The 22738-nt window shown below is 45.3% G+C and overlaps 2 protein-coding genes across 2 annotated transcripts in view; one reads left to right on the forward strand and one right to left on the reverse strand.

Moving 5' to 3' along the window:
* The window catches only part of CLCN6 (chloride voltage-gated channel 6), a 31523-nt gene extending 18394 nt beyond the window's left edge, over positions 1–13129 (forward strand). Inside the window, exons 15-23 of the mRNA XM_039355019.1 lie at positions 3368–3521; positions 3627–3786; positions 5165–5271; positions 5382–5568; positions 6654–6811; positions 7588–7744; positions 7918–8025; positions 8453–8578; positions 9394–13129. Coding sequence (XP_039210953.1) covers positions 3368–3521; positions 3627–3786; positions 5165–5271; positions 5382–5568; positions 6654–6811; positions 7588–7744; positions 7918–8025; positions 8453–8578; positions 9394–9474 — 1238 coding nt within the window. The 3' untranslated portion in view covers positions 9475–13129. The remainder of the gene's footprint in view (positions 1–3367; positions 3522–3626; positions 3787–5164; positions 5272–5381; positions 5569–6653; positions 6812–7587; positions 7745–7917; positions 8026–8452; positions 8579–9393) is intronic.
* Positions 13130–14975: 1846 nt separating this feature from the next.
* On the reverse strand, positions 14976–20308 carry LOC120313275 (natriuretic peptides A-like). The gene is made up of 3 exons (XM_039355016.1): positions 20145–20308; positions 17936–18253; positions 14976–15756 (listed from the first exon to the last, which is right to left on the reverse strand). Exons 1-3 carry the CDS (start codon positions 20247–20249, stop codon positions 15751–15753), a joined length of 429 nt encoding a protein of 142 aa, XP_039210950.1. The 5' UTR covers positions 20250–20308; the 3' UTR covers positions 14976–15750.
* Positions 20309–22738: the final 2430 nt, after the last annotated feature.

A 22738-nucleotide genomic window follows, 5' to 3' on the forward strand; every position in this document is an offset into this window, starting at 1 on the left:
GGCACCTAAAATTCTCCCGTTTGGACGGAGTGTGAAAACGGAATGAATGAGGTTGTTAAGACATCTTCTCCTGCCTTTGTGGGACTTGCCTAGCAATTAAATTGACCCTGTCTTGGTTTCTCTTGCACGAGAAAGGACCTTTTCTGTAGAGATGGCCAGGTGGTCCACCTTCTCGTGGAGATCCATTCAGATCCCCCTCTTTGCTGGGAGATGATGGTGGAAAGAGAAACTGTTGGTTGAAGTTATCCTAAATTTAATAAACTTCCACCCGTACCTATGTGCATACTGAGTTTGAACCAGTGCCACTTTAAGTCTAATTTTGCTGGCCTCAGCCGCCTGCAAACTGATCAATCCATCAGTCTGTCTGTCTGTCTCACACACATCTAATTACCTCTCTCTGTCATCTATCCATCCATCTATCATCTATCAAATCTGTCTATGTATCTATCCATCTCATCTGACACACATCTAATTATTTCTGTCATGTATCTGTATCCACCATCTATCATCTCTCAAATCTGTCTATCTATCTATCTAACTATCTATCTATCTATCTATCTATCTATCTATCTATCTATCTATCTATCTAATCTCTCTCTGTGTCTCTATCTATCATCTATATCTAATCTCTCTGTGTCTCTCTGCCTCTCTCTCTGTATATCTCTCTCTCTCACACACACACACACATCTAATTATCTCTATCTGTCATGTATCTGTATCCATCACCTATCATCTCTCAAGTCAGTCTGTCTATCTATCTATCCATCCATCCATCCACCCATCTAATCTCATACACATCTAATTATTTCTGTCATGTATCTGTATCCATTATCTATCATCTCTCAAATCTGTCATCTATCTATCTATCTATCTATTTTCTGAGGTTTTCACGGGTGTTTGTATGTAGGTCTTTGGTTGTTCGGGTTTTCTCCCGCGTAAAATTGGAAGTGTCTTGGCGACGTTTCGACGAAGTCTCATTCGTCATCTTCAGGCTGGTGTTTTCAGCTTCGTGCTTCGAGCAGAATGTGTGGTCTTAGCTGTTTCTTCCTTTTAACTGCCAGTGGGGGTATGAACTGATTGGGTGGGAGCTTGGCTGTGTTCTGATTGGGTGGAGGTGTGTTCTGATTGGTTAGGGGCGTGGCTGTGCTCTGGTTGGCTGGGGGGTTGGCTGTGCTCTGATTGGCTGGGGGGTTGGTTGTGCTCTGATTGGCTGGGGGAGTGTTATGTTTGGTTGTGCTCAGGTTAGTCTGAGTTGCAGAGGGGTTTAAGATTTTGGGCTGACTTGCTATTTTTTGGCTTCGCGTTTGTGGTCGTGCCTCATTTTCATGGAGGGTGTCAGTTTGCTTCGTGTATGGATGGGAGGGCTTTGAAGTGGCTAATGATGCAGCTCTGGTCTGGCTTCTGGTTTGTGGTCGTGCCTCATCATCGGTGTGGCTTTGGGTTTGCGTTTTGCGTGGATGTGTGGTGTTGACATCCTGTGTGGTTTTTGTGAGTGTGGGTCTGGTATCATTTTTTGTATTAGGGAGTCGTTTTTCAATAAGGGCGGGTTTCCAAATGGCTGGTAGGCGGGAGGTATCATCTCGCTTGTTCATGCTGTGTGGGCGTTTTTCTATCTCGATGGCTTCTCTGATTATTCTGTTATTAAAATGTTCACTTTTGGCAATGGTTCTGGTATTTTTAAAGTCAATTTCATGTCCTGTGGCTTTAAGGTGTTGGATCAGGGAAGATGTTGGTTCCTCTTTTTTTGACTGAGTTCTTATGTTCTTCAATGCGTGCACTTATTCTTCTGTTGGTTTGTCCGATGTATGTGGTGGGACAAGTGGTGCATGGGATTTCGTATACTCCTTGATTTTCTAATTCAATTTTATCTTTGGGGTTTCTAAGGATGGTGGATATTTTTCTGTTTGTGCAGAATGCTGTTTTGATGTTGTGTTTATGGAGGATCTTACTGATTCTGTCTGTGGTGCCTTTATGTATGGGAGGAGGGCTTTGCCGTTTTCTTGTTCTTTGTCTTGGATTTTAGTGGGGGTTTCTTTTTGGATTAGGTTTGTAATCTTATTTCTTGGGAATCCATTGGATGTTAGTACATTGGTGAGAGTGTGTAGTTCGGTTTTTAGGTGTTGTTCGTCAGCTAAGCGTTTTGTTCTGGAGATGAGTGTCTTGGCTACAGAGTTGATCTGTGCTGGGTGGTGGTGTGAGAGAGCGTGCAGATAGCGGTTTGTGTGTGTTTTCTTCTGGTAGATGGTGTGTCCTAGGGAGCCATTGGATTTCTTGTAGACTAAGACATCCAGGAAGGGAAGTTGGTTGTTAGCTTCTGTTTCCATGGTGAACTGTATTTTGGGGTGTAGGCTGTTGAGGTGTGTGAGGAAGTTGTCCAGTTTTTCTTTCCCATGTGGCCAGATTATGAAGGTGTCGTCTACGTATCTGAGCCAGAGTTTGGGTTTGTGATCCGATTTTTCTAGAGCTTGGGTTTCAAAGTGTTCCATGTAGAGGTTTGCAATGACAGGTGAGAGGGGTGATCCCATGGGTGCTCCTTCTGTTTGTTTGTATTTTTGTCCATTATAGATGAAGTATGTGTTGGATAGGCAGTGGTTGGTCAGATCTAAGATGTGTTTGGGGGGGTTCTCTCTCTGCCTCTCTCTCTGTATCTCTCTCTCTCTCACATACACACATACACACACACACATCTAATTATCTCTATCTGTCATGTATCTGTATTCATCATCTCTCTAATTTACCCGTCCGTCTGCCTGTCGGTCTCACACACATCTACTCTCTCTGTGTCATCTACCTGTATCCATCTATCCATCCATCTGTAAAATTTATTGGCCACCCATTTTACCACAGGATAACTCTGGGCGGCTTACAGTTACATCAAAACTAAAACTTAAAAAGTTAAAACCAGACCTTAGAGCCGAAGACCCCTGGGGAGGGGGGGCAAAGTGGGGGATCTGTTATTATTCCATCATCCACCTCCCTGGCGCTGATCCCCCCACTGGGGCCCCAAGCCAGCTGGCACAGCCACGTCTTTGGGCCTTTACGAAAAGAGAGGAGGGTTGGGGCCAACCTCACATCCGGGGGGAGGGGGGCAGGCAGGGCAAGACGTTCCGGAGGGCAGGAGCCACAGCAGCGAAGACCCCGCCCGTCGGAATCCTCGGGTTGACGGGACCCGCGTCAGGCCTCCTCTTCCCGGCCCGAGTGGCCCGGGCCAATCCCAGTGGGGCGAGAGAGTCCCTCAAGTGACCTGGACCCCTGCCACGCAGACCCTTTCCACATTTAAAAGAGGGAGGGAGGGGCTGGCTTGGCTTGGCTTTTTGTCTTCGGCTGCCGCTCAACCCCCCTCCTGTCTCTCTCCCCTGTTTTCCAGGTACTTTCAGCCCTGTCACCCTCTCTCTCTTTTTCTTCCTCTACTTCCTGCTCTCCTGCTGGACTTACGGGATTTCTGTGCCGAGCGGTCTTTTTGTCCCGTCGCTGCTCTGCGGGGCCTCTTACGGACGCCTAGTGGCCAACCTCCTGGAAAGGTGCCCTCTCCGGCTTTCGTGGGTTGCGTTTCCCCGCCGCGCTCGCCCTCGGCTCCGGAGGCCTCCCTGGTAACCGCTCTGCTCTGCTTCCTCCCTCCCTCCCAGCTACATCGGCCTGGATCACGTCTACTCCGGCACCTTTGCTCTGATTGGAGCGGCCGCCTTCCTGGGCGGGGTGGTCCGCATGTCCATCAGCCTCACCGTTATCCTGATCGAGTCTACCAACGAGATCACCTACGGGTTGCCCATCATGATCACCCTGATGGTGAGTCCCTGCAGCCGTCGGGCCTTGAAGCCGCGAATGCCCCAACACTGGATAGCTTTAACCATCTGGGGATCGTAGGACTTGGCCCTGGGCCTTTTGGATTCGTTGGTTGGCCAGCCATTTCCCCAGAATGGTATAAGCTCTCCTGCTTGAGCAAGGGGTTGGACTAGAAGACCTCCAGGGCCCCTCCTTAACCTTGTTATTGTATGTTCTATGAGCCACTTAATGTACTGTGTTTCCCTGAAAATAAGACCCAACTGGAAGATAAGCCCTAGCATGGTTTTTCAGGTTGCTCCTAATAGAAGCCCTACCCCCAAAATAAGCCCCAGTTAAAATCATCAACCAGCCTGACACATTTAGTACCATATTTCTCCAAATATAAGCCCTAACTGGAAAATAAGCCCTAATGTGTCCTTTGGAGCAAAAATTAATCTAAGACACGATCTTATTTTTCGGGAAACACAAGTAGTCTGGAAAGAGTGCAGAGAAGAGCAAAAAAGATGATCAGGGGACTGGAGGCTAAAACATAAGGAACGGTTGCTGGAATTGGGGATGTCTAGGTTAAGGAAGAGAAGGACAAGGGGGGACATGATAGCAGTCTTCCAGTATCTCGGGGGCTGCCACAAAGTAGAGGGAGTCAAGCTATTCTCCAAGGCGCCTGAAGGCAGGACAAGAAGCAATGGGTGGAAACTAATCAAGGAGAGAAGCAACCTAGAACTAAGGAGAAATTAACAATTAGCCAGTGGAACAACCTGCCTCCAGAAACGTTGAATGCTCCAACACTGGAGGTTTTTAAGAAGAGACTGGACAGCCATTTATCTGAAATGGTATAGGGTTTCCTGCCTGAGCAGGGGGTTGGACTAGATGACCTCCAAGGTCCCGTCCAACTTTATTATTATTATTATAAAGTCCTCCCAGATGGTGGGAACAATGACAGGCCAGCATCATCAAACTATATTATGTCACGGAAGCCGTGTTCAGACACCTGTCCCCCTTACCTGAAAAGGCTTAAATCAGGGCAACTGGACCCTAGTTTATTCAAACTGTGATGTTTCGTTATCCCTCCAAGCAACTTCTTCATCCAAGTTGGGTAGGCAGAGAGTCAGGGTCGTTGGAATGAACCAACTCTTGCCATACAAACTGCGCAGGGTGGGGTGGGGGTGTTCTCTCCAAAATGAAAAAGCAATGTGAAAAATCAAGAGTCAGTCATCCAGGCCAAAAGTATTTGAAAAGGTGAAATCGGGGCAACTGGACCCAAGTTTATTCAAACTGAGGCATTTTGTTACTCATCCGAGTAACTCCTTCGGTCAAAATGAGAATTGGGGTTTGCAAGGAGTCAGAGGAACCAACTCTAGCCTGTCCCCCCTTCCGTTTGCAGGTGGCCAAGTGGACCGGTGACCTCTTCAACCAGGGGATTTACGACATCTACGTGGCCTTGCGTGGGGTCCCCCTGCTGGAGTGGGAAGTCAGAACAGAGATGGACAAGTAATGTCGGCGGATCTTAAGGCTGGGAACATCTGCCAGCTCGGACTCAAGTTGTCTGGCTACTTCGGAAGCCGGCTTTTGATTTAATCCCAACCTTTCTGTCACTCAAGGCTCAGGGCGAGCGACATCATGGAGCCCCACCTGATGTACGTCTATCCGCACACCCGGATCCAGTCCCTGGTCAGCATTCTCCGGACCACGGTCCATCACGCCTTCCCAGTGGTGACCGAGAACCGGGCCTACGAGAAAGAGTTTATGAAGTGGGACCAGCTGATCAGCAACAACATTAAGTTCAAGGTGAGCTCCGATCGATGGTGTCCTTGTTCCTCTGGAGCAGAAACCGCGGCAAATGTCGATTAGTGAGTCCGTTGCTCAGCTTTCAATAAAACAGATTTTTTTTTAGTTTTATGCGTTTTGCATTTTGTGTGTATGTTAATATGCATTGAGTTTGTGAGCTTGTGAGACTAACTGTTGTTGTTAGTTGTGAAGTCATGTCCGACCCATCGCGACCCCATGGACAACGTTCCTCCAGGTCTTCCTGTCCTCTACCATCTTCTGGAGTCCATTTAAGTTCACGCCTCCTGCTTCAGTGACTCCATCCAGCCATCTCATCCTCTGTCGTCCCCTTCTTCTATGGCCCTCAATCTTTCCCAGCATTAGGCTCTTCTCCAGTGAGTCCTTCCTTCTCATTAGGTGGCCAAAGTATTTGAGTTTCCACTTCAGGATCTGGCCTTCTAAAGAGCAGTTGGGGTTGACATCCTCCAGGACTGACCGGTTGGATCGCCTTGCAGTCCGGGGGACTCGCAGGACTCTTCTCCAGCCCCAGAGTTCAAAGGCCTCCATTCTTTGGTGCTCAGCCTTTCTTGTGGTCCAACTTTCACAGCCACACATTGCAACTGGGAAAACCGTGAGACTAACCAGGCAGGGCTTAACCAGCATTCACAGGGATGTCCCAGTTCTGAAGAACTCGGTCAGTTAGCTGTGCATAAATGTTGCCTGTTTGACATCAGCAAAATGAAAGTCAAACGGGGTTTCAGCTCGTTTAAATTGAGATTCCAAGCCTTAAATTGAGATTCCAAGCTCCGTTCTGAGAGAATTTCAGATCTCCAGGCTCAACTGAAAAAGTGAAAAAATTCTCAAGAAAAACCTAATAGTAAACCCCTCTGTTGTGTTGCAGAGAAAGGACATTTGTCGTGTCAGTCAGGCCCAGTCAAAATGGGGTCGTTTTTATCTTTTTAGGCATAATTAAAATGGCCGCAGTATGTTTAGAGTAGACAGACGGATCTTGTTTTTGATTCTGGGGGCTGACTTGAATGAAACAATCCTGGATGTTGCCCTGAAGTGAACCTTGGGTAAACAGAGTCCCCCTTTCCCTGTTCCAGAAATCCAGCATCCTCACCCGGGCGGCCGAGCAGCGTAAACGTAGCCAGTCCATGAAGTCCTATCCCTCCAGCGAGCTGAGGAATGTGTGTGATGAGCACAGTGCTGCCGAGGAGCCCCCAGAGACGGAGGACATGCTGCAGCAGATGTTAGAGCGGAAGTGAGCATGGGGAAGGGGGCGCTGTCCCTCTTGGAAAGTACTAAAGCCCTGGAAAAGCGGAGTTGGACCCTTGGCTGCCTATATGGAGAGGCCAGCAGGATTAGTAGATTCCTTCTTATATATCAAAGAGCTTGGCAATTAAAAACCAGCTAATTTTTGATAGATCTTTCATGGATCCTAGTTTGCTCAAGTTGCCTTCAAGCTCTTCCTTGACTGCGCAAGGAACAAATGTGGACATTTTTAGAAGCTGATAAACGCAACCGATCCATCCATTCCATCTCCCCTTCCATCACCTCTCTCCTTCCTTCCTTCCTTCCTTCCTTCCTTCCTTCCTTCCTTCCTTCCTTCCTTCCTTCCCTCCTTCCATCCATCCATCCATCCCATCTCCCCTTCCATTACTCCGTCCTTCCTTCCTTCCATCCATCCCATTTCCCATTCCTTCCATCCTTCCATCACATCCATCCATCTCACCTCCTCTTCCATCACATCTCTCCTTCTTTCTTTCCTTCCTCCTTTTTCCATCTATCCATGCATTCAATCTCCCCTTTCTTCCATCCATCCTTCCATCACATCCATCCATCCCACCTCCCCTTCCATCACATCTCTCCTTCCTTCCTTCCTTCCTTCCTTCCTTCCTTCCTTCCTTCCTTCCTTCCTTCCTTCCTCCCTCCCTCCCTCCCTCCCTCCCTCCCTCCCTTCCTTCCTTCCTTCCTTCCTTCCTTCCATTACATTTCTCTCTCCATCCATCCATAATGAAGTTGTGTGGTTCCTTCCAGATACACTCCCTATCCCAATCTGTATCCAGACCAGTCCCCCAGCGAGGAGTGGACAATGGAGGAACGCTTCCGGCCTCTGACTTTCCACGGCTTGATCTTGCGCTCACAGCTGGTCACTTTACTTGTCCGAGGAATCTGCTATGCAGAGAATCAGTCGGTGAGTTCTGTCTGAATAGATGATAATCCAGCAGATTTTTCTGGGATAGGAGAGATCCTTGCATTAATGTCCCAATTATTATTATTTTTTCAACCAGAAGCCCTGTTAGGATTTCCTTTTAGCATGTTAGGAGAAGCGGTGTCTTTATTTCTTCTTGTTTCACCCCATCTCAGAGTGCCAACCAGCCTCGTCTCTCGTATGCAGATATGTCAGAAGATTACCCACGCTATCCGGACATACATGACCTAGATCTTACACTCTTGAATCCACGCATGATTGTGGTAAGGCCTCCTCCTCCTCGCAGTTGCTGTGGTTTCTACCTTGTTTCCTAGAAAAGACACTTCTGCATGTCTTGGAATTTTTCTAGACTGTTTTCCATACCTCTGTGTTTTGTTTTGGTTTTTTTTGTTGTTGTTGTTGTTTTTGGAGGTTGCCTGTCCAGAACAGGTTATAGGACAAATGCTTGGAGACTTGGAATGCAGATTTTGGAGAGGCTTCATTTGCCTAAATAAATTCCTCTGTGAAAGTCGCAAGCTTTTGAAAACAAAGGGGGAAAACGGGAGGAAATGGGGAAGAGGAAAAAGTATAGGGTAAAGAAGAAAAGGGGAAAAAAGCATTTTCATTTCTCTTCGTATTTTTGTATTTTATATTTCGATAAACCGATCAAAATTTGAACTCGAAAGTCACCAGCGTTTTTCTCTCCAACAGGACGTCACGCCTTACATGAACCCTTCTCCCTTCACCATTTCTCCCAATGCTCACATCTCCCAAGTCTTCAACCTCTTCCGGACGATGGGGCTGAGGCACTTGCCGGTGGTGAATGCCGTCGGGGAGGTGAGTCTTGTCTTGTTTGAACAAACTTGCCTCTTTTCTGAGCTGATTGGTACTTTGCACTCGCTTAAAGTTGAATCTGGGTGAAAGAGGTTGAGGTTTCCCCACCAGATGGCGCTGCAGGCCCACAAATGGCGCTGGAGCTCTCAGATGGCCTAGAAAAAAGGTCATCGGCTTGTAACTCCGGGTCTCTTCCTGAAACCGCTTGTTGAACTTGCTGCAAAGGCCACTTTAGAGCAGGGGTGTCCAACCTTGGCAGCTTTTAAGATTTGAGGACTTCAACACAGCTGCTTTAGAGTCTTTCCTTCACCTTAGGTTAATTCTAAAACAGGAGGAATGTTGATGGATAGCAGAATCCACTTCCGTTCTTCCCTTCCAGCTCTGCTTCAGTTTGAGAGCAGAGCATGCTTTGAAATTTCAAAATAACTTTTTTTGGGGGGGTGGGGGAATTAGGGCAGAGTATTTGGGTGCCCTTTTCCGGTGGGTTTTTTGCCCCGGTTTGATGGGTTCGGCTTCCCTTGTCCCATTCCTGGGAGTAGACCTCAGCGGAACAGGACTGCCCTCCCCGCTGAGCCGAATTCAGACAAATCACCGTAGAAAAAGTTGCTGGGGGGGGGAGGGGAAGGAATATTCTGCAACACTGCAGAGGGCGGGGCAGGGTGAAACCAGAAGGCAACTGAGTCCCCCCGCCTGATTCAGAAAAGCCGAAGCCTCTGTCGTGGTTTTTTTTTGTTTTGTTTTTGTTTTGTTTTTTTGCTTTCACGCTTGACAAACTCACTTGCCTTTTTCTCTCCCCCCCCCCCCTCCTGTTCTTCCAGATTGTGGGCATTATTACGCGACACAACCTGACCCACGAGTTCCTCCAGGCCAGGCTGCGCCAGCATTACCACACCACCTAACCTCGTCTCTCGCCTCCTCCATCTCCAGTGCCCCCCCCTCCTCCTACCTTCTGGGGATTCCTGGGCCCATCGTGTGCACTTGTGGTTGCCCTCTTTTTGGAGCCGTAAACTGTACATCCTTCAAGCTGGGGAGGGGGAAGCATAATATGTGGAAAATCTTGAAAGCTGTCTGTCCTGTCCTGGCAAGCCGTGCGCTTCTCAGTGGATTCAGACCAAACCATCTCAGTGCTTCATTGCCCAACCCTGCGGGCATCCGAAAGGATTACATCTCTACCTTATTCCAGAGAGAGAGAGAGAGACTCATGTTTCCTCTTGCTGACTTTTTTCCCCCCCAAAATATTGCAGGCTTCCCTCTTTTGGGCTGGTTGGGACTCCGTATCTCTGCTCCAAACGTAGCCACCGGCTTCTCGGTTTAATGAAGGTATCCTACCTTGGATACGGTTGAAAGAGGACAAAGCTGAAAAAAGTTGGATTTTCCGACTAGGGCTTCTGCCTTTGGCACCCCTCTCCATCTTTCTCTTGTGTTGACGTCTTTCTGAGTTCCACCCCCACCCCCAGGGTCCCCAAGGAAGCCTCTGCTTCGCGGAGATTCGGATGGAGCCCCCTCGGTCCTCGAAATCTTTGCAAGAGTGGGGGAATCCCGTCGGAGCTGCTGTTGCTGCAACCAGGGAGCTGTTTAACCTGATTCCCGAGCACCTTCCCCTCCTTTGGGTGCCGATCTTCAAACCGAGCCCTGTTTTTAATCTGATGCACAGGCAGTGCCTTGCAGAGAAGGAACCAACTTTTTCAGCCCTTGAGGGGGTGGGGGGCGGGGAGCATATTGTCTGGCAGGACCAAAGCGGTACTTATTGATGTTCAATTCAATCCCTGTCAGCTCTTCTTGCTATCCAGCCCCTCTTTGCATGCTGTTTTCCAGCTTGGCTGATCCCCCACTTCCTCATCATTCCCCGTCCTCTGTGCTTCCTCTCTTGCTATTTGCCAGCCCCCCCCCCTTCCTCTGTTTCTGGCTGGGGAGGGCATTCTCTCCCAATTCTTCAAAATCTGAGCCCTGTGCAGGGGTGTTCCCAAATAACTTCTGACTTTTCCTGTCCTTTCCGCCAGACATTGCCTGGAAGGGGGGGTCTTGGGGGGGAGGTGTTGTTGATGCCAGCGCCTTTTGTTCTCTGCAGGTGGTGGCTGTTTTCCTTGCCCTGGCATGACCCTCCCTGCACAGCCCTCCCCTCCCCCCAGGTTGTTACCTTCACCAAATCTGGTTTTTGCAGAAGGACTGTAATTTGCAGCATTTCATTTAATAATGATGAGGAATACCCAGGTGGGACCGGAATGGATCCGGGAGGGGTCTGGCTCGGCTGCCTTCAAGAGCTTTTCCATCCTGGCTGGCTCGCACACACAGGCCTAGAGCCGGCTGGGACCGGTCTGGCCTTCCTAACTAGCCTCATCCCACTGGCTCTTGCGCAGGCCACTCTGGCAGACTCCTGTCTTTGTAGCTCCGGCTTTGTGTGCGTTTGTGTGTGTGTGTGTTTAACCTTTGCATAAATCTCTTTCCGAGGGAAAGCAGAAATTCAGACTTGGACGAGAGCTGATACAGCCTTGATAAAGCACAGTTGTTGATGCTTGTAGGGAGAGCCTAGCTTTTTCCAGCCCCCGCCCCCCCCCTTTGGTTGCAGGACTTAATCCATGCCGCTGCCCTCAGGGGGTCTCTGCTGAAGAAGAAGAAGAATGCCTGTATGGGGGGGCTCATTCACTCAAAATTTGGCCAGATTCTCCCCAAAAATTCCAGTGGGGCTGGGACGGCACTTGGTTGCAATCTGGAAAGACTTCAGATTTGGTAAGGTGACAAAACGTAACGATTCCTGACTTATTTGCCTGCTGGTTTTATCAGCAACGAAACAATTCCATTTCCCGGCTTAGGCTACAAAGTTTTTATGCCTTTTGATGCTAATTAAGTCTCCCATGCAGTATTGTTTTGTTTTTTTCCCCTCCTCCTGCTTTCCAGTAATAGATTATCCCTACCTATTTTGGAGTGACCTGGTCTGGGCGCTGAGCGGAAGTCCAATTTTTGAATACTGGTTCTGTCTACTCAAGACAGGAATGCCTTTGCAAGGTGTTTTTTTTTTTTTTTTTTTTTTTTTTACGTTCACTTCTCTGGGATACTCAGTTTTATCTCCCCCCCTCCCCTTTTCTAATATTTCTTCGCTCCCTTCTCAAGCCAAACGAGATTGCAGCTCCTCCTTTGCCCCCTCCCGCTCTTGACCTTAAAAAAATAGATGTCATTTTCATTTCCCAAGGTGTTCCCTTCCCCAGCCCTCTTTACAACCATTTCTGGTTAGAACAGGTCCCGTTTCAGCGCTGTTAGCAATTCCCGGCAGGCCTGTCTTCCATGGCCTCAGCCCTCAAAACATTCCCTTTGAACTGCTGCAAGACCAAATTTATCCTGGCTGATTTTTGACTTTGTTGTGCTGGGCAAATGGGCATTTGACTCTAAAGTTCGGTCTATAAATGGCCGTGTGCTTGTGGGAGGGAAAGAAACCAATATTCTTATTTACCCAGGAAGCTAAGATGGTTTTGTTCTACTTTCCTTTGAGAATTCCAGAATTCAGAGAAAGAGAGAGAGAAAAGGGGGGGAGGAGAAATAAAAATAATTCATTCTATATCTACTTTAATGCTTTAAAAGTGGATGAGGAAAAAAATGCCAAGTTAATATTTTGTAGGATTGCTGACCAGTTATAGCTTCCCTCCTCTTTTCTAGAAGCTTAAAAGTGTCAGAGAGTGAAAAACTTGCATTCTCGGCTAGGTTCATCTGTATTGCCCAATTGTTGGCATCTTAGGCCGGGGATAATATTTTTTATTTTATTTTAAAAAAAATAAGGTAGCCCTAGAAATTCAGGCGACACTACACTACATTGTCAAAAAGTAGGTGCCACATTTGTTAGCCTGTTTTTGTTTCACGGTCCAGATGACAAATCTCTCTTTCCTCCCAGGGGTCGATATGTGTGTTTTAATGTGTGCACTATAATCAAAGATTTTTTAAAAATCCAGTTCCACCCTTCAGGTTTGCCCTTTGCCCCGTCTTAAAATCATAGCTCAGAATTGAATGAAGAGAAAGCGATTCCCATAAAACAACACAATCTCTCCAATTGGGTTGAGAATTGTCTTCTGTCTTTACAAGTGATGAAGAGGTTTTTCTCGCCTTCCCACACAACCCTGATTTAATTAACATTTCCACGTGGAATTGGCCGGGCCCACCTCACCGGCCAGTTCCGGGTTGATAGGCCCCTCTAGGATTTTCATGGACACTCTAGGAATTCTTGTTATTTCTGCTCTCTCGTCACTTCAACAGTATTAATATCCATTCCGGAGGGAGAAGCACACGGGACATTCCTTGGGTTTTATAAGCTCTTATCAATATTTTCATTTCCAATTGCACTTTCCCTTATCGTCGCCAGTCAAATCACGGGGAACTAATTTTTTTGTTTGTGTGCGTAACATTTTTGTTTTTTTAATAATGTTTCAAAGCACTCGGGGCAGAGTATGTGCTGGATATATATATAAATTTATATATATATATAAATTTGGGTTTGAGCACTTGTATTCTATAACCATGGTTCTTCTCTTTAAAAAAAAAAAAGACCACAATAAAAATCCTCCTTTATGTCTTTGGGTCCGCCCAGATCTCTGTTATTGAGTCTTCCTTGCCGTTTTTGATTCTCCCCCCCCCCCCCCCCCGTGTTCAGCTTTGTTGCATTTTTATTTTATTTACCAAAAAAAGACAACAATAAAAATCCTCCTTTGTCTTTGGGGTCCACCAGATCTCTGTCATTAAGTCTCGTCGTTTTTGATTTCCCCCCCCCAATGTTCAGCTTTGTTGCATTTTTTTTTTATTTACCAGTAAGAGGAAGAAAAGTAAAACAAAAAAAGAGAGATTGGTTATTTCTTTTCTATATTCGCAAATGAGCATTTTTCTACCCAGAGACGTTTTAAAGCTTATTGGAATGCTTAAAAAAAAGGAGCTCTGACAACTTCCTCTTAGTTTCCATGATACGATATTCAAAGGTATCTAAAGGTAGCGTGCTTCCGAACAAATGAAAGCTTGCTTTCACTTTCTCCCAGATGCGTTTGGACTTTACTTCGCGTGGACATTAGCCAGAGGCAACAGCAACAGGTTTATCATACACTCAGCTGTGTTTTTCCATCATTGAATGAATTTCTCTCCCATCGCTATTGGCAACCTTGTGTTTGTATCCTGAACCTCAGGAGCCCATTCTCTGGATTGGCACAAATGTTAAATCACAAAACAGTCCACCCCGGAGTTTGCCCAAGGCATTAAATTCCCAATGCATTAAAAAAAGAGACAGTTTTAAAACTACTATAGCCGAGTTTCCTATATTATGCGTGCCCAATTGCTGGGTCATTTGTCATCTTGAATAAGCACTTAATGCAGTGATTCTCAACCTGTGGGTCGGGAGCCCATTTGGGGTCGAACAACCATTTCACGGGTCGCCAAACAACGCAGTCCGCCATTTTTCCCCCCTTTTCCTTAGCTGGGCTACTCCCTTTTATTCTATTGGCTTTTGAAAGCCAATAGAATAGACTCTCTTGAATAGAGTCTAATTCTATTGGCTTTCAAAAGCCAATAGGAATTGTCCAGGCTGTCTCTGCCCTGCTGAGCCCGCCAAAAGTCCCATTCTGCAAACGGTGCTGCACCAGTTGAGTAGTCCTCGACTTACGACCGGTTGAGTAGTCCTCAACTTACGACCAGTTGGGGGTCACGGCATTAAAAAGGTTGAGAACCACTGACTTAATGCAAAGATAGTTAATTTTTTTTATTTATAATCTTGTCGTTTTTATGCTCTGTCTCAGAAATAGCCTCTTTGTTACCGCTTTGAAGACATTTTGGCGTGTCTGAGCCTAGTTTTTGTCAACTGGAATTTTCCCTTCTGAGGAACAATATATCCTAGTGATACCTCTGAAAGAGCAAACAGCTTTAAGTAGAGTGGGTTTTTTTTTTTTTTGCGATCCCCACATGTGTGTGTGTGTGTGTGAGAGAGAGAGAAGCAACCTAGAATTAAGGAGAAACTTCCTAACAGTGAGGACAATTAACCAGTGGAACAGCTTGCCACCAGAAATTGTGGTCACTCCATCACTGGAGGTTTTTAAGAAGAGACTGGACAGTCACTTATCTGAGATGGTATATGTTCACCTGCTTAAACGGGGAGCTGGACTAGAAGACCTCCAAGGTCCCTTCCAGCTCTATTCTACTCTACTCATATATTCTAGGAGCATTGCTCCTAGAAGCACGAAGCCGAAAACACCAGCCTGAAGATGACGAATGGGACTTCGTCGAAAGATTGCCAAGACACTTCCAATTTTATGCGGGAGAAAACCCGAATAACCAAAGACCTACATCTCTGTGTTAAAATGTAAATTCACAGTCAGTTGAGATGCTGAGTTACACAAATCATTTACACACATACACACAAGAAAGATAACTACACACAAAGGTCATTAAAGTCTTGTTTATTTAATCATACCAGTGTTCCACAAAGCCTTTGTTGTGTGCAGATTAAATAAAGCCCATAATTAAATATCTTCTCACTGTATCCCAGCAATTGCACAAGGCTTGTTCATGTGCCTATTCAAACCAGAAGGGATGAAAAATCTCTCTCAAAATCGATTCCTTTAATAATTCAAAGTATGAGGAGGCACAATCATTCAAATTTTCCCACAAATACCTTAGTACAGAATTTTGTCAACAAGCCATTTTAAGGTTATTTTCTTGGCCTGCACAATTTTGGAAAACAATACTTTTCCCCGTTACAGTCTCTTATCTTCATACTTCAGTGGTTTTATTTATGGGGAAGAAGATAAGATATTGTTACATTCTCTTAATTTATCAATAAAAATTGGGCAGGGTGGAAAGGACTCACCCTGTCTCTGTCCTTGGTGCTGAATTTAAAAATTCCTAGTGGCGAGTTATCCAGGAGATTGAATGCATAGATCGGAGGGGAAAGCACGCAGATCTTTAAATTCATTTAAATTCATGTGACTAGGGTAAAACGTTGGATTTGTTTCCTATTCTTAACCTGAGAACAGCTGATTTACAGGTGCTGTGTGGTTTTGCTTGGACCTCACAACTGCACTGTGGGGTATATTTGAGCTGGAGCAAAATCCTGATACTCTGGAATCAGTGTAATAATTTTTTTGTTGGCAGGAAGAATCTTCGTCATAATGAAACAAAAATGCCTTTACTTATGAGGTAATTTCTTCCACACAGTTTCACTTCTGCAAAAGAAGAAGAAAAAAAAAGTTTGTTTTTTTTTTACCTTAACTACCAACCCATGTTTGGAAATTGCAGTCCTGTGGCCAAGTTAGATTTTGAATTTATTTTACAGGAAGGAGGCAGTTTAGAAATCAAAACACATGAATAATAGGATTAAATATGGAGCCGAAAACTGACTTTTTTTTCCTGCCTTTCTCGAAGCTAGTTTTCAAAGGCTCCCACCCTCCTTATAATCATTTTCTGTTTATCTGGAAAGAGAGATACCCATTAAAAGCTGACATTTATAGATAAATTTATAAATGCAAACGCTTTTAAGGTAACACTCTTCTCTTCATTTAGACCCGAGGTCCCCAAATTCTGCTCATTGATCCTTTCTGGAGTTTCAGATTGTTCACACACACTCTCAAACATTTATTATATGAAAGTAATGTAATAAATAGTACTTTAACTGTGCTATAGATAATAATATAGACCAAGGCTTTTCAACTAGTGGTATGAGTACCACCTGTGGTACATTGGCACCTGGCAGGTGGTATGCGACCATCCTAGAAAAGTGGTAGCGGAGGAGGAGAATGGGCTGAACCGGTGGTAGCACCGCACAAGCCTGAGCGAGAAATGGCTGGAGCTATCACGGCTCAGCAGAAGCGCCAGCACCAGGCTCCAGCTGGAGCTCAGCACTGATCCTGGTGCTTCTGCTGAGCCCAGAAGAAGCGCCGATCAGCTGGAATGTTGCAGCATCTCCAGGGTCTTGTGATTTACTTTGAGATGCTTGGCAACTGATTCATATTTATGACAGTCACCGTGTCCCAGGGTCATGTGAAGTGACCAAAACCTGCTGCAACCACCCAGCAGACGGGAATAAAAACCAAACACCCCCTACCCCACCCCCGCTGCCAATCCTCAACAGAAATGCTCACAACAATGAAAACCTCGCACAGGAGGAAGAACGCGGCCGAGCGGGCAGGCAGGTGTCTTTCTCGGCTGTTCCTTTTGCAGGGCACTTTTTCAGTGCCATTGTAACTTCAAACAGTCACTAAGTGAACTGTTGTAAGTTGAGGACTACCTGTACTTTATCACTTTTTTTCCTTTTTTGGGGGGGGGTCAAGTTTTTAACACCTTGCTAGGCGACTGGTGTTCCTCAGATGTTGCCATATCCTAAAAGGGGTACAATGGGTGAAAAGGTTGAAAAGCCCTGATATAGACAAGGCCAAACTTGCTGGCAGCTGAACATCCATATCTGGTCACCCAGCCTGACAGATAAGAATGGAATGGAATGGAATAGAATGGAATAAAGAGGGAATGGAATAGAAACAGTGGTGGGATTTATATATGTGAACAACTGGCTTTCTGTGTGAATGCCGCTTCCAGAAGTCCATTCTGGGCCTGGGCAACAAAAAATTAGCTACTGGTTCTGCCAAAGTTGTGTGAACTGGTTGAATCCCACCACTGAATAGAATAGAATGAAGAGGGAATGGAATGGAATGGAATGATTAGAATAGAATAGGATAGAATAGAATAGAATAGAATGGAATGGAATGGAATGGAATGGAATGGAATGGAATGGAATGGAATGGAATAGAATAGAATAGAATAGAATAGAATAGAATAGAATAGAATAGAATAGAATAGAATAGAATAGAATGATAGGATAGGATAGGATAGGATAGGATAGGATAGGATAGGATAGGATAGGATAGGATAGGATGCAATAGAATGCAGAATAGAATAGAATTATAATAGAATAGAATAATAACTCTATTAATGCACACTAATCAGCATACATTAAAATGAGATTTTGTTGCATACAGCTCTCAAAGGGTCACCACCTCCAATATACACTGCATAAACATGACAAAAATAAATTATGCATATACCCACATACACATAACGTGGCCCAGAGAAAGAATACAGTTGAGTTTGGATGTAGACACCTCATCTTCAGGACTAGGGACTACAGAACATTAATTGACCCCAGCTTGACCTTCCATCCTTTTTGGACCACTTCTTAACTCCCATTTAACTGCTCTTGGGTTCGGTCCATCAACTCTTGGGAGTTGATACTGACCACTTGACCAAATCCTGGTTTGGATGCTTTCCTAGTCAACAGAGCTTCAGATGCTGAACTGATTCTCCCCCAGCCATTTAACTGACATTGTGGAAACTCTCCAGGTTGCAACTTACGTGTCTTCTGCTGCACCCAAGTCCGCTCACTGACCCTATTCTGTCCAGCCGTTGTCCGAAGCAGCTGGATAACCTGCGGGGGGCACGGAAAAAACCCCCCAGTTTGTTTCGCACGGCTGCCGCTGGGGCTCTTTCGGGGGCTTGCCAGTTGACGCGGCCAACGCCGCCTTCGCTGGGGGGTCTTGAGTATTCGCCATCCCAGGATGAGATAAGCTGGTCTGCATCGCCCGCCGGTCCTTCGTTGGCTTCCTTCAGATCGCGTTCAATTTCCTCCTTTTCTGCCAACATCACTTGACTTTCAATCCGTTGCAGAAGATCCTAAGAGCAAAATGGGAAACGAAAAAAGACGTCTTGCAGACTCTTCTCTTAAAGTCGGTCTCTACTGAAGTGGTTGTCTGTATCCCCACTAGGGTATGGAGAGACAAGCCAGGAAAAAAATAAGCTAGGGCTGTCCAGGTATGTCTTCAACCACTTATTAGTTGTGAAAATTCAACATTTTTTTTCAGTTTTTGTAATCAAGCGATCGACGTATTCCAGAAACTAAGGTGCATGGATTAACTTCCAGGGCGATGGGTTTTCTGCAGAACCAAAGGCACAAACACTTAACTTTCCCTGAGGAAAGTCTTCTGCGTGTGGCAGCCTTATGTGCTCCTGGCTACCTTCCTTTGTGACCAGAGGCAAGCTCGCCTGACCCATAACCAGCCAAGAATCATGCCAGGAAAAAAAAATAAGCTAGGGCTGTCCAGGTATGTCTTCAACCACTTATTAGTTGTGAAAATTCAACATTTTTTTCAGCATTAGGCTGTGCTGATTAATTTAACAGAATAACAAAATTGGAAAGAACTTTGGAGGTCTTCTAATCTAACCCCTTGCTTATGCAGGAGACCCTATACCATTTCAGACAGATGGCTGTCCAGTCTCTTCTTAAATGTCTCCAGTGATGGAGCAACCACAACTTCTAAGTTAAGCCATTCTACTGATTGATTGTTGTCACTGTCAAGAATTTTCTCCTTAGATCTAGATTGCTTCTCTCCTCGATTAGTTTCCATCCATTGCTTCTTCTTCTGCCTTGTGGTGCTTTGGAGAATAGGTTGACCCCCTCATCTTTGTTGGAGCCCCTCAAATATTGGAAGACTGCTATCCTGTCACCCCTAGTCCTTCTTTTCACTAGACTAGATGTACCCAATTCCTTCAACCGTTCTTCAGTTTCAGGTACTAGTTTGGGAAAGAGAAGATACTTTTGTGGTTCCTACCAAGGTGTCATAACTAGATTTTCAGGGCTGGTGAACAGGAGCAGGATCGATGATCCCATAACTACGTCTGCTTTGATCTAATAAATATTTACAACTGGAAATCCTGCCCCTGAGTAGTAGATCTGGAGACTTGAAGCTGAGTCAAGAGAAGATGACTAAAGACTTGAAAGCAAGGCAAGATCAAAATGAATGGTCTTTTTCTCAACTGCGCTACAACGTCTTATCTTGGACCAATTCACACATGTATCATAAACAGTCCTTGGTCTGTTAGACACTAACCCATTGAGTAGAGATCCTTTCTGGGTTGAATACAAGCTTCCAGTGACTATGTCCATGGTTTTGAAGGCCAGACAGCAGTCATAGCATTGGGTGTTGTCTCCTATTAATCAGTGTTACTTTCTTGTTTTTTAGACTGATATGGCCAGTTTACAGAAAACAAGGACTTGGGGTGACATGATAGCAGTATTCCAGTATTTGAGGGGCTGCCACAAAGAAGAAGGGGTTCACTTATTCTCCAAAGCACCAGAAGGCAGAACAAGAAACAGTGGATGGAAACTAATAAAGGAGAGAAGCAACCTGGAACTAAGGAGAAGCTTCCTAACAGCGAGCACAATTTTGCCTTCAGAAGTTGTGGGTGCTTCATCAATGGAGGTTTTTAAGAAAAGACTGGACAGCCACCTGTCTGAAATGGTATAGGGTCTCCTGCTTGAGCGGGGGGGGGGTTGGACTAGAAGACCTCCAAGGTCCCTTCCAGCTCTATTCTGATTGTACTTAGAAGGTGAAGGCCAACTAGACTATCGGTTCAAGAAAAGTCTCTTCCCACCACCTGCTGTCTGGACCTGTCTGTAGACCTAGGATCTTGGGGTGCCAAGCAAGTGTGCCATCAACAACGTGAGGTTCTCCCCAAGCTAGCCAAGGCATGTCTCAGGTTTGACCCAACCCCAGATGGCTCTTACCTTGAAATCTGCTAGTTCTGACCCAGAGATGGGCTGGGCCCCAGATGGGCCTTGGAGGTGGGCAGTAAGGAACAAGGAGAACAGGAAAGGAATTGTTGAACCCATCCTCTTCGCCAGAAACCTGTCTGTCTCCGCGCTCTGCCCGTCGTTCGTGTGGATTCCATGCCCTCTATCTTTATATCTTTAGGGTGGCAAAGCTCATGCGTGAAGAATGGACCCCACATTCCAGCACCCTGACTCAATCAAGAATCTCAGACTCTGGAGCCAGGAGAAGATTCCCTTTTAAAGTGATCTTCCTTGGGTGGAAAGCAACCTCCAGCTAGGACCACAACAGTGGGGGAGGAACCCGTGACACCAACATTCCTTGGGCCTTGTCTGGAGAGCTTTCACACTTCCTAGGTGTGAAAGAAGCGCTAAAAAATCCCTCTTTATCTCTTTTAGGAGACAGCCTTGTGGGGGGGGGGAGAGGGTTTTTTAGGAGTGGAAAATCCGATGGGCTGGGGACCATGGGCCTGCCTTGACACCCCAGCAACAAGCCATGTTGGATGTACGCTGATCTCCCAAAGCTCAGGGTTTAATAAGAATACTCATTTGTTAAACTTAACGTGCTCCGTGACTCTCCATGATTCCGGGCAGCTCACAACAGCCACACACACAAAAAAAATGACAATACAGCCAGCAAAAAGGTGGCTAGTGCAACAGACCAGATGGCAGGGGTTTGGTTCTTGCTTATCTTGTGGAGCGTTTGTGGAGAACTGGAGGCTTCAGCATTAAAATCCTTCCGAGTGTGTCCCTCTTAAGAAGGGTAGAATCAAACCTTCATTAATTATGGAAAATACTTTATAGGGTCAAAACATGATGAGGATACCAAACTGGAGAAGGCAGAATCCCCAGCTTTGAATGCAAAAAGGAAGGAAGCCTTCAGAAGTTTGGATGGCCCATCACTGGAGGTTTTCAAGAAGAGATTCAATCAGAATAGAGCTGGAAGGGACCTTGGAGGTCTTCTAGTCCAACCCCCTGCTCAAGCAGGGGAACCTATCTCAGACAAGTGACTGCCTAGTCTCTGTGATGGAGCCCCCACGATTTATGCAGGCAAGCTGTTCCACTGATTAATTGTCCTCACTGTTAGGAACTTTCTCCTTAATTCCAGGTTGCTTCTCTCCTTGATGAGTTTCCAACCGCTGTTTTTTGTTGCTTTCTGGTGCTTTGGAGAATAGTTTGACCCCCTCTTCTTTGTGGCAGCCTCTCAAATACTGGAAGACTGCTATCACGTCACACAGACACACACACCCAGTCCTTTTCTCTAGACTAGACAAATCCTGCAGCCATTCTTCATATGTTTTAATCTCCAGGCCTTTAATCATCTTAGTTGCTCTTCTCTGCACTTTTTTTTAAAAAAACAGCTATCATGTTTCATAGTCCTCCTTTTGGGGGATGCAGGTCAAGGTCCCCTTGGAAGCGGGTGGTGACAACAGAAGACCACTTGAAAGAGAGGGCTAATGGCCACTAAATAAATAAGGACCGAAGGCTGAGAAGAAAGACGCTGTTTTATTTGCTTTGAGGCTATCTGACATCAGGCAGCCAGGTCGACGGTTTTCTGTTTTCGTAACTTTTTCCACTCATGTTAGCAGTGAGATAGGAGATGGTAGAATGGGTGGGGTGAATAGAATGTCAACATCCCGCTACTGGGAATACTCTGGCTTTGGAAATCTTTCTGCCACAAGGAAGGAGAATATGGATATGCAAAAAGAGGAAGGCAGACTCTGTGTTATAGCCACCTTTCCTGAAATAATAATAAATGAAATTAGAATAGAATAGAATAGAATAGAATAGAATAGAATAGAATAGAATAGAATAGAATAGAATAGAATAGAATAGAATAGAATAGAATAGAATAGAATAGAATATGGGAAGAATAGAATAGAATATGGAATAGAATAGAATAGAATATGGAAAGAATAGAATAGAATAGAATATGGAATAGAATAGAATATAGAATAGAATATGGAAAGAATAGAATAGAATATGGAATAGAATAGAACAGAATATGGAAAGAATAGAATAGAATATGGAATAGAATAGAATAGAATATGGAAAGAATGGAATAGAGTAGAGTAGAGTAGAGTAGAATAGAATAGAATAGAATAGAATAGAATAGAATAGAATAGAATAGAATAGAATAGAATAGAATAGAATAGAGCTGGAAGGGACCTTGGAGGTCTTCTAGTCCAGCCCCCTGCTCAAGCAGGAGAACCTATATCATCTCAGATATAGAGAAAAGGGTCTTGCATCTGGACACTTGTGCTTTTGATGGTTGAGTAGATAGTCTTACTTAGTGCCTGAACGTAGGAGATGTTGCATTTCCAAAATGGGTCCCATCCCAGCCCTCTTCAGGACTTTATTTATTAATTAAATTTATTGGCTGCCCCTCTTGTCACAAGGTGACTCTTTGCATTAATTGTCCATGAGCGCAACTGATGTATAGTATTTAAAACATACTATATATGACATATGTATAGGCCTACACCCTTACGTATAAGTGACATATAAATATTAATCACTGTCCATCTTGAATATATAACGGAAGGAGGAAG

Source organism: Crotalus tigris, unplaced genomic scaffold (genome assembly GCF_016545835.1).
Source record: "Crotalus tigris isolate CLP2741 ecotype Arizona unplaced genomic scaffold, ASM1654583v1 scf7180000018590.67127310178:1205815, whole genome shotgun sequence".
In the NCBI taxonomy this organism is placed as follows: Eukaryota; Metazoa; Chordata; class Lepidosauria; order Squamata; family Viperidae; genus Crotalus; species Crotalus tigris.